Source organism: Nicotiana attenuata, chromosome 6 (assembly GCF_001879085.1).
Source record: "Nicotiana attenuata strain UT chromosome 6, NIATTr2, whole genome shotgun sequence".
Taxonomy (NCBI): Eukaryota; Viridiplantae; Streptophyta; class Magnoliopsida; order Solanales; family Solanaceae; genus Nicotiana; species Nicotiana attenuata.
Genome location: NC_031994.1, coordinates 52,073,632 through 52,085,785, shown reverse-complemented (window position 1 = coordinate 52,085,785; position 12,154 = coordinate 52,073,632). Strand labels below are relative to the sequence as shown.

The following is a 12,154-nucleotide window of genomic DNA, read 5'->3' as shown; positions in this document are numbered from 1 at the left end:
GTGATGTCGTGTAGGCCCAACACACAACCAAACGAATTGTCCAAGACTGTCAAATAAAGAATTAAAGGTCTCCCAGCTTCCAGCGGGACTAGCACAGGTGGGTTTGACAAGTACCTCTTGATCTTGTGAAATGCCTCCTGACACTCATCAGTCCATTTGACCGCGGCATCCTTCTTTAGAAACTTAAAGATGGGCCCACAAGTTGTTGTGAGTTGAGCGATAAACCTGCTGATGTAGTTTAATCGCCCGAGCAAACTCATCACCTCAGTCTTGTTCTTTGGCGGTGGCAATTCCTAGGTGGCCTTAATCTTTGACGGATCCAACTCAATACCTCACCGACTGACTATGAATTCCAATAGTTTCCCAGATGGGACATCAAATGCACATTTTGCAGGGTTGAGCTTAAGGTTGTACCTGCGGAGCCTCTGGAAAAACTTTCTCAAGTCCTCAACATGGTCGCACTGCTTCCTTGACTTTATGATCACATCATCTACATAACCCAATTTTCTTGTGTATCATGTCATGAAATATTGTAGTCATCGCCCTCATGTAAGTTGCCCCTGCGTTTTTCAAACCAAATAGCATTACCCGGTAGCAATATGTTCCCCAGGGCGTGATGAACGCTATCTTTTTTGCATCTTCCTCATCCATCAAAATCTGGTGATATCCCGCATAGCAATCCACAAAAGACCCAATCTCATGCTTGGCACAATTATCAATCAGAATATGGATATTCGGCAATGGAAAGTTATCTTTTGGACTTGCCTTGTTGAGATCACGGTAATCAACGCACACCCTGGTCTTACCGTCCTTTGTTGGAACATGCACAACATTAGCTTACCAAGTGGGATACCACGTGACTCGAATGACTTTTGCATCAAGCTGCATTGTGATTTCTTCTTTAATCGTCACACTCATATTAGTCTTGAACTTCCTTAATTTCTGCTTGACGGGAAGGAATGCCGGATCAGTTGGCAATTTGTGAACTACCAAGTCAGTACTCAAACCTGGCATGTCATCATACAACCATGCAAAAATATCTTTATATTCAAATAGTGCTTTGATTATTTCTTCCTTGATTTGTGGTTCCAGGTGTATGCTTATCTTGGTTTCTCTGACATTATCTGGATCTCCTAAATTGATTGCTTTAGTTTCATCAAAATTAGGCTTGGGTTTCTCTTCAAAATGATTTAGTTCTTTACTAATTTCCTCAAATGCCGCTTCCTCATCATTTTCATCATCACACTCTACTTCTTGGATTATTATTTTAGAGGCTTTTAAGACTTGGCCGAAAATTCCTCATGCATGTCATGTCATTGAAACCAGCATAAAAAGAATTATACAAAGAAAAACAAAAATGACACTATCAGGAGTAATGGAAAAAGGGAAATTGCATTTCATTGAAAATAAATGATAGAAGGGTTTGTACATCAAAAAAAGCGAAAAATAAAAATCTGGATTACAACCCTAGAATAACCCAGATAACAGAAAGGAAAACAAAGCAAACTACCAAAACTCCTTCCGAATAGGGAGAGGAGTAGCCTTCCAGTTGTTAAGCTTCACTTTTGGCCCAATAAACTGCACATCTGCTTTGCTGGAACCTTCCCCAGTTCCCACCATGTTCATCTCATCAAATAGACTCTGGAACCTTTCAATCAGCTCTTCATCAAAGTCAACCACAAGCTTTGGGACTGCTGACACTGGGCGCTTCTTGACCCCTGGCTTGACGAAGGACCTGGAAAGGCATGGGATAGGCTTAGGGAGTGACCATGCCTTCTTCTTCAACCTTTTAGCCCTCTTCACCTCGTCCCCTGTAGGCTTGAATCCCAGACCAAACGTACCCAGATTTTCAGATAGAGACACTGGCTGCACGATACCTTGTAAAGATACGCCCAGACCTTTGCCCGACACAAAACCATTCTTCAGCATTTCAGTTGCTACCATGACGGATGCAGAGGCTAACTTTGGACCTAGAATACACTCTCCCTCCGAAATCTTCTCAACTGGCACTATTTCCGAAACTTGGTAGACCCAAGGCCCCTTATCATCGTCGGCCTCAATAAACGGGGCGGATGTATCATTGTAAGCACATAAGTTCTCATCACCATGCAGAACAATCTCTTGTCTGTCCCACTCGAACTTTACCATCTGGTGCAAGGAAGAAGGGATTGCTTTGGCAACATGTATCCAGGGCCTGCCCAACAGCAAATTGTAGGAGACGGCCACATCTAGTACCAGGAACTCCATGGTAAATTGAACTGGTCCTATTGTCAGTTCGAGCACGATATCGCCAATAGAATCTTTTCCCCCTCCGTCAAAACATCGGACACATATACTGTTCTTGTGGATCCTTTCAGTATCAATTTTCAACTTGTGCAGAGTGGAGAGAGGGCAAATGTTTGCACTGGAGCCATTGTTAACTATCACTCTCGTGACCACAGAATCTTCGCATTTCACTGTGAGATAAAGAGCCCGATTGTGTTCCGTACCCTCCAAAGGCAGATCATCATCCGAGAAGGTGATCCTGTTTGCCTCGAATATCTTGTTGGCAATCTTCTCCAAATGGTTCACTGTGATCTTGTCAGGGACATGAGCTTTATTCAGAATCTTCATGAGGGCCCGATGGTGCTCGTCCGAATGTATTAACAGTGATAGAAGAGAAATCTGAGCGGGTGTCTTCCTCAACTGTTCCACGATGGAGTAATCCTGCACCTTCATTTTTCTCAAAAATTCTTCCGCCTCCTCTTCGGTGACTGGCTTCTTCACTAGAATTGGATTATTTTTGAGTGGCTTAGCTTTCCTTAATTCCTCTGGGCTAAAGCATCTCCCCGAACGAGTCAACCCCTAGGTTTCATTAACTTCCTCTTCCACTTCTTTCCCTTTATAGGTTACTATCACTTGCTTGTATTTCCCTGGAACAGCGTTGGTGTTATTTATCGGTAGCTGGGTCACGGGTTTAATAATAATAGGGCCGGTGCGAGCCCCTTCCACGATTATGACATGATTACTTGCTGCCCCCGGCACAACCACTTTCGGCTTTCCTTGCTTTGCTTCAAAATCATCTCGTAACCCTTTCACAACTAATACAGGCGGCTTAACATTGGGCGGGCTTAGCTTGTCCATCAGACCTTCAGTTGTCAAAGATGTTGCATTTGTAACAATTGGAGTATTGACTGAATTACTTTCACTGGCACGTATCATCATGACAAACTTCAAAGGCTTTTCGGGCTCCCCATCCTTATACACTATCTCAACCATGTGCTTTTCAGCATTGGCTGGCAATGGATTTTGATTGATGTTTGGAGCTTCTGGGCTCTGGACCACAATTTGGTTTGTATCGATAAACTACTGGATGGCGCTTTTTAAATGCCAACACTTTTCTTTGTCGTGCCCCGTAGCATCAGAACAATATGCACATCTGAGGGAATAAACCAGGTTCCTTGGAGGGGGATTTGGTAATTTTGACTTAATCGGCTTCAGAACATCCAACTGCCTCAACTTCCGAAACAAACTGCTATAAGACTCCCCAAGCGGGGTGAAAATTTGCTTCCGCTGCAGCTTTTCCTTTCTATTCTCCGGTTTGGGTCGAAAGCTTGGACCAGTAGGGTTTCGGTATATTTGTGGAGGTGGATAAGGATTCTGTGAAGCTGGTGCACGCCATTGCGGGTAAGGAGGGGGTTGAGCATATGACAACTGTGCGTGGTGGAGTGGTATTGAGGTGGTCTGACTGAATATTGAGGGTTTTGTGGTGGGAAGTAGTGTTGGGGTGGATTATATGGAGTTTGAGTGTAGATTTGAGGTTGGGTTCGAGGCTGGGTGTAATGGTGTGGTGAACCCCTTGGGCCATGCCACGATCCTGAAACGACTATAGCAACGTCTTCTTTCTTCTTTTTCCCTAACACACCCCCGGTGCCATTCTGGATTGCTTGTGTAGTTGCTTTGATGGCAGAGTAACTCATGATCTTGCTTGATTTGAGTCCTTCCTCTACCATTCCTCCCATCTTCATCACTTCATTGAAAGAATTACCTATGGCCGAGATCACATGACCAATGTAAGTAGGCTCCAAGGCCTGAAGAAAGTACTCTACCATTTCAGCTTCCTCCATTGAAGGGTTGACTCGTGCCGCCTGTTCTCTCCACCGGAAACCATACTCCCTGAAGCTCTCACTGGGCTTTTTCTCTAACTTAGTCAAGGATAGGCGACCTGGGACAATCTCTACGTTGTACTAGAAATGCCGAGTAAAAGCCTGGGCCAAGTCATCCCAGGTGTACCACCTGCTGTTGTCCTGGGCGGTTGTACCACTCCAATGCTGCACCACTCAAAATTTTGACTAAAATATGCCATCAACAATTCATCTTTCCTACCAGCACCCCTCATTTTGCTGCAACATCCTCTTAAGTGGGCCACGGGGTCTCCATGCCCGTCGTACAAGTCAAACTTGGGCATTTTGAATCCGGCAGGTAGCTGGACATCAGGAAACAAACACAGATCTTTATATGCCGCACTCACTTGGCCACCTAACCCTTGCATATTTCTCAGCGACTGCTCCAAACTCTTTACCTTCGTAAATATCTCCTCTTGCTTCGTGTTTTTGGGTGGCTTCTTAGTTTCGACAGGGAGTTCAAGGTAAGGAGTGTAAGAGTAATGGTCCGGGACTTTGAAGGTGGGCTAGGAGGCATAGTACTAGTTATCCTGGGCTTGGAATGCCGGCTCACTAGAAGACCGATGGAGGGTAGCTCGCGGCGGGGCTACGAAAATAGGAGTTGCTAGTGGAGCAGGGTATGTGGTTACTTTGGCCGGGGGAGCTTGGACAATTTGGGTTGAGATGTCGGGATAGTGGTGGTAAGGAGTGAAGCCTGGTGCGGGTTGTGGTGATAGATCAACAACAGTGGGATCCTGGGACTGAGATAGTGGCGGGACGAAAACAGGGTTTTCTGTAGTTGGCAGGGTATGACGGTGGATGATGCCCCTTGATCCATGTTTGGTACATTTCGGCCATTTGGTGTTTTATCTTATAAACCTTTTCTTTCAAACCAGACTAAGATTCCACCATCTCTCTCGGTAGGTCAACAACACTTGCGTCCAATTCTTTGCTAGCCATGATCGCCTTGTGTTTAGACCTGGTATTATATGGGTGGCTTGCCAGAATGCCAAACAAACTAACCACCTTCCTGGACTCAATAGCAACAACAAACTTGTTAGTGTTTAAGAGTTTAACAGATAGGCAATCGCACGTTTGGGATGCATGCACCTAAACAGTTGAATGCTTCTATCGTGTATTTGAACGGTTGCATGCTTCATTCCGGCCTTAACTAACTCTTTTCACTTTGCATTTTCTTTTCTTTCACTGAATGCCTTTCTTTAATCACTATTGATTCTCTCACTTGGTTCCTGTCGCTTCCCTTTTGTTTTGCACTCTCTCTTGTTCTCTTGTTTTTCCACTCTTTCTTTCAACTCAATTTTCTTTCCTCTCCTTTCATTTTATGGTTATGATCGAATCCTATGGGATTGCCTACGTATCATGACACCGCATGAATCAGATCATTACGTAGTTCAGGGGATAAATATGAAATAAAAGAAAGAAATTTTTTTGGGGTTTTCAATATTCTATTAAAATAAAATCTTTTTGGATTTTGTATTACAAGGACTCTGACATACAGACTCTAAAATGGAAAAAAAACTAACATACTCAAAAAATGAAATACAGACTTAAAACCAAAAAGAAAGTCAGGAGTACATAAGAGCTTCCACTGGTGCCCTGGGAGCCTGCGGAACATTATCCGGTCTTTGCGCGGGCCTTTGTGCAATATCCTGCAGAAGACGGTCCAAATCAGCCATCACTTGGCGAATGAATGTCATCACGGAAGCAAAAATCATCGACCTAGTCATGTCCTCACATTCGTGACACTTCATCACGACATAGTCAACTATTTCTTTAATCCTTGTTCTGATAACACCTTTCTCCTGAAGTAGACGCCCTATTTGTTGCGCCCGATCTTCCAACACTTGGGTTTTTGTGTTGTTTTGGTCCTGTAATTGTTGCTTGCTTTCTTCCAGTTTGCCAATTAGTGCATAGCAATGCTCTCTTTCTGCTTTGAAATTCTTTGTTTGCTGGGCCATCTCATTTTCAAGAGTAGTCAACTTCTTTTTTAGGAACGTGACTTCTCTGTCATACCTTTCCTTTAGCCATTGAACAAACTTTGCCCACCCTTCTGCATTCTTTGCCAATCTTGCTCGGGTTTTAGCCAATTCCTCTTCGGCCTTTTCCGTGTCAGCCCCATAATCAAACATTTTTCGTCTAAGAATGTTTATGAGTTTTTCATCTTGTCTGCTTCTGGCCGGGCTTTCAGCGGCGATCTTCATCCTCTGAATCTGAGCTCGGAGGGCTTCATTTTCTTGGACCAACCTTATCCTTTCACCTTTAGCTTCTTGCACCTGTAGATCATTATTGAATTCAACGTTCCTAAATTTTTCTTCCAGGGTGTGAATGGCAGCTTGATATTTTTTCTCCTNTTAGTAATTCTAACGTTTACCTTAATTTTTCGTTCCAGGGTGTAGATGGCAGTCTTGTATTACTTTTTTCTCCTTTTCCTCCCACGGCCTAACCGTTTCCGACTTTATCATACAAGCCTGAACATGCGGTCTCTTGGCGGGTCTCTCGGTCTCGGGCTCGGGCTCTGGCTCATTACTTGCACAAGACATTCTCTCAAACCACACGGCATAATCTGGATCCACTTCCCCTCTCGCAAGATCTGGTACCTGGGTGCCATTTTTCAGATATCGGCAACCATTCCAATCCTGCTGGACTAAAGCCTTGGGCAATGTAGCTTCTGGGTGTAGCTCAATGACTTGGGTGGTTAAATCTTCATCTTCGGGCACCACCTGATATCTTCCCAACTGCCTTAAAACCCTATACGGTGCGTATGGCTGGACACTTCTCATACCCATCAACATTAGGTAGACTTTCGTAGCCGTCAAGTGTATGATTTCCGTCACTGGAAGCCATCCTAGAGTCCATTCAATTTGACTTGCTTTTAGAGTTCTTAAGTGGGAGACCCAGGCTTCAAACCCTTCTGGAGAATTGTAGTCTTTCACCATTTCCTCATTACTCTTGATGAAGTTGTCCTTGCTCGAGCCATAACTCATGAATTTGGGGTGATGGCGAAGATGCTCGATCAACTACATTTGCAGAAGAACATTACAACCTTCAAAGAATTGAGCCCCGAATCTACACAATGTCTATGCCCGATAAATATCTGCCAGCACTAAAGGAGAAAGTGTGTGATCTTTTTTTTTTTGTAGTGAGGATTTGTGCAATTCTGGCCATGCGGGTATCTATTGTCCCTTCTGCATTTGGAAAGACTATAATTCCCAAGAACGCCACTATGAAAGCGAACCTATGATGAATTCGCCTAATGCTCTTATCTTATTTGTTGTTCAATTCCTTTTCGTGTGTTTCGAACCCAACTGAGTGTCCAAACCTGGAATACAAGAAGTGAAAGGAACAACATCCTTTGTTCACATGGGCCTTCTTCATTTGTGCATAGAGGGGGCCCTTGGGAATATGAGTTGTTGTTTTCTCAAGTCACGGCCAAAGTGAATATATTCGGCTATTCCTCCAGAGTAGGGGTAAGCTCAAATTCAAGAAACGAAAAACGTTGTGCACAGGATCCCAAAAAGTTACCAAGGCCTTGATTAAATCCTCCCGTGGTTTGATTTCCATAATGTCCGTAAGGGCACTCAAATGCTCTTTCACCCAATCCTGACCACCTTCATCTAAATCATACCAAGATATTCGAAGATGTAGCTGAGCCTGTTCTATGACCAATAGTGTCGGGTTCTGGACAGTGTTCATTTTGTACCTGTGGATGGTTAAGGTTAGGGTTGACTCTGGTGGACACTTCTTGCGAAAACCAGTTCTTAAATTCTAAAGGAAAAAACAAAAAATCAAAGGAAAATGGCCCTACCCCCCTACACTATTTTTAACAAAAGTGGTTGTTTTTGTAAATGTGGCCCCTTCACAATTCCAAATAAATTTTGAGGCCGGGGAAAGATACTTTGAAAAACGACACCTTACTGACAAACTTGTCCGTTCTTTACAAAAATAGCCCTTCGACAATTGAAAGATACTCTAAGGCTATCTCGTCAAGAACGACTTAAGACATAACCGAAGCTGGGTCGGCTTATTCTTTTGACCAGAGCCCTAACTACACTTTATTTTATTTGGTTACTTTTGCAAAAATGAGGCTGAACCCTATGTAGGTTGCCTACGTATCCCACAGCCGGTAAGAATCAGACCTGCGTAGTTCGGTCAGTTTTGACATAATTGAAAAAACATGAATGACTCGTTTTAACATGACTCTTTTTTCCTTTTCTTCTTCTTTTCTTCCTTTTTTTTAAAAAATTTTGGCAGAGTTTCGGGACATTTTCAAGTACCGGGGTTTCCAGAATCGGGTTTTACTTCCTTCCTACATCACTTGGTTTTTCTCTTGATTTTCTCTTCCTAGCCGGTCAACATGCAAGCCGAAAAAAATAAATGTTCACATAGCGCGTAAGATGCATCAGGATGGTCTGTTATTTTGGGTAGACCTGTCCTAGACGGACCCAACCCCTGTGTTGAGTCCCCTAAGTCAAATGCACATGATGCAAACAAATGTGCCTACTAGGTACCCGGCATGAGGTTATGTTACTCTAGGTTTAAACCCGGGGTTGTGTTCTAGACCTGGCTTACCCGAGCGGACAGCTCGAGCCGAGGTGGGGGCAAAGTACCGGGAGCACGAAAGTCTACCCGGCCTTGTTGCTGACCTAAGCCTCGTTCTAATTGGTATGACTTCTACAGAAAGTGGACCACGCGTACGTGTGCACCATATTTTAGAAGATTCAAAAGGGTGGCGTAAGAAGGCATTTTAATACAGTTCAAATAATAGCGAGATGGTAAATAAACACCAATTAGCACATTAGGTCCACAAAAACAGTAATATCAACAATAAACGAAGCCAAGTAACAATCTTATTAAAAACTCGAATTCTTGAACCCTGAACTAGAGATTCTGGGTTCGTTCCCCAGCAGAGTCGCTAGAGCTGTCACACCTTCTTTTTCTACCCGGAAGGGGTATAAGGGAGTTTTTCCAATTAAAGTGACAATGATCGAAACGGGATTAATTATTAAAATTCAGAGTCGCCACATGGGATAGTTTATGGTGTCCCAAGTCACCGTTTAAAATATCGAATCGAGGAAGTTGACTCTGTTTTACAGTCCGCGAAACATAGAAATCCAGGTAAGGAATTCTATTAAACCGGGAGAAGGTGTTAGGCATTCCTGGGTTTCGTGGTTTTAGCACGGTCGCTTTAATCTTACTTGGCTTAATGAAATTGTTTAATTACATGTTTTAGAACCTCTGTGTATTTACCTCTTTTAGTTAAGAAATTATCTTAAAACGGGTCACGCGCATGTGTACCCATTTGTTTGGCGCGTCAAGAATCATGTCACGCGTACGTGTCCACAATCAATAATGCTTTATTAATATTAAGAAAGTTTAGTCGAAGTTACGCGAATGCATACCCTTATTTTGTTTTTAAGATCGTAGTTATGTCACGCGAACGTGTACACAATCATGACAATATATTAAATCGTGCCTAAAGCAAGCTACGAATATTCATGTTTAAACTATGTTTGGAATTCAGTATAAAGAGATACTAATTGTAAGTATTCATTGGGAGATAAGCTAGGCCTTTAATTATTTGAGAAGAACTGGGCCAGCAGTAGGCCCAATACATTATCGAAAAGAATCTTTAAGAGAAATATGGCTAGTGGGAACTGGGCTCGAAATTGAGCCCAAGAATGAGGACAAGGGGGCAAGCGGGCCTGGTTTGACTTGGCAGCTTCGATTGGGCCAATACCAGGCCCAGCTTTTCAAAGACAAGCCTTCAACGTTAAAACCCATTTTTATTATATTAACAGAGAACTTATGGATAAAATTGCTGAAGATAATTGGGCTCGAATCTGGGCCCAAAAGCGAAAGTAAGCAGCAAACAGAAACACACCAGGTCGAGATTCGACCAAGCTGCCTCACTTGGGCCAATGCTAGGCCCAACAGCTTCTAGCAGGAGGGCCTTCGACATTAAGGCCCAATTGAGACTCAACTTCCTCTAAATCACATGTGACACAAAAGTATTAAAAATTTCTGGAAAAATTCAGAGGCTGACCAACCATATTGTAAGTTTAAATTATTAACATGCTATTAGTACTAACAATAAGAGATTAAACCTTAATTATTCGTGAATCACCTTAAACTTAAATATGCAATCACTTTAACACTGTTGAAATTCGAGATGATTTAGCTGAAGGTAATTAGCAATCAAACATTGTCCCTTTTTGACATGTACAATACACATTCCAGCATCCTCTAATAAAGACCAAATGAACTACTATGGCTATTAAATATTTTAAAACTGTCAAATAGTACATGGAACAGATAGACTAATTTGAACATTCATAACTAAGTTATAGACTAGAACACCGGATTCAGAATGCTTAAACAAAACTAAAACAGAAATACTAAACTAAATAACTTGCAAACAACATACATAAGGAAAAACTGGAATTTAACATTCGAATACCCAACTTCTTATTACATTAAAGACTAAACACATGCTTTAGAGCTTCATTTTGCCACTCAAAAGTTCATAGAGGTACCTGGATGTCAAGAACAAAGACAAGGTAAAGAAGCTCAGCAAGAAGTCAGTAGAGTTCAGCATCAAGTGAACAACAGACAGCCTCAAACTTAATCCATACTCGAATGAGAAAACCAGAAATCCCAAAGAAGTTTGCTAAGTTTTTTGCTAAAATCAGAAGAAAAGAGAATCAGCTACTAATGAAACAGTAGCTGAACCTTTTGGAGTGTTTATAGGGTTCTCAAAATCTCCCCAATGAAAGAAAAAAGGGGTTCTATTTATAGGTACCAAATATGCCATGTGCTGAAAAGAATAAAAGAATTATTCCCTTCAGCCCACCCCTAATTTTCAGGGAAAAAAATCTTTCATAACTGAAAATGGGCAGCTGTTGGAAAGCTGTCCATAGTCAGATATTTTTACAGGTTTTTATCACCAATTCTAGACAGCTGGTACACTTCTAGAACTTTCCCCTTAGGTCTGGGCCAATTGTCATGGCCAAATGGCCCAAGACAAGCCCAAGTCATGGCCCGAGACAGGCCCAAGTCCAATACCCAACTCAAGCCTCGACTGAACAAGTCTTCATCGGCCAAATCAAAGTCAAACACCCAAGTAAAATCGTACAAACTAACCTAGCAAAACATTTGAACATTCTGAAACCAATCAAATAACAATTAAATCCAATTAAAATTAACCTAAGACAGATTTTAATTAACCTAAACATGCTAACAAATGAACTAAATGCTGATTAAAATTAAACTAAGATCTACTTGTTAATTATTCTAACCTATCATGCAAACAGAGCTAATGAAGAAAACACACTCAATAAACAAATGGGAAGGTCAGTGGTGAGATCAAATTGATACTTAAAGAAAGGGGAGATAAGATTATACCCCGATTTAACTCAGAGGAAGTAATGATAAAGAACTCTAGTGGATGAATAGAACCGATGAATTATGGCTGGAATCCGGTGAGTCTGTCCGAATCCGATGATCTCGGAATAACTCAAAACTATCGTCAATCCCTTGTTGAGAGAAATCTATTAACTTAAGATTTAGGTCAAATCGAGTTAGAATTGCGCGAAAATCAGAAAAGGAAAAAGAAATTAGGGTTGTTTTTTGGGTTTCAGATCCAAAATTAAGTGGATTTGGCTGGGATTTAGGGAAAACTAGTGATGGATTTGGAAAGAAGGGGGGATGAGGATTGCATGGTGCCCTTTTCATCGAATTTGTAGTGTCTCCGCCGCCGTGAGGCGATTTCCGGCGGGTGGCGGCTGGTGGTGAAGGGTTGGGGAATCCTAGGTGGCTAGGGCTTTCAATTTTGGGGCTGGGGTGAGAGACTGGTGAGTACTTTGGGGTTAGGAGGTTTTCGGACATATATATGGCAAGGAATAGGCTAGTTCCCAACTATTCGATCTAAAGTGATCAATGGATGGGATTTAGTCTGAGTGAAACGGCGTCGTTTCATTAAGTGTTGGGGGGGG

The 12,154-nt window shown here is 42.3% G+C and overlaps 1 protein-coding gene across 1 annotated transcript; it reads right to left on the bottom strand.

Moving 5' to 3' along the window:
- Window positions 2,845-4,531, bottom strand: LOC109227844. Its single transcript, XM_019393038.1, has 4 exons — window positions 4,301-4,531; window positions 3,867-4,226; window positions 3,433-3,693; window positions 2,845-3,315 (listed from the first exon to the last, which is right to left on the bottom strand). Exons 1-4 carry the CDS (start codon window positions 4,529-4,531, stop codon window positions 2,845-2,847), a joined length of 1,323 nt encoding a protein of 440 aa, XP_019248583.1.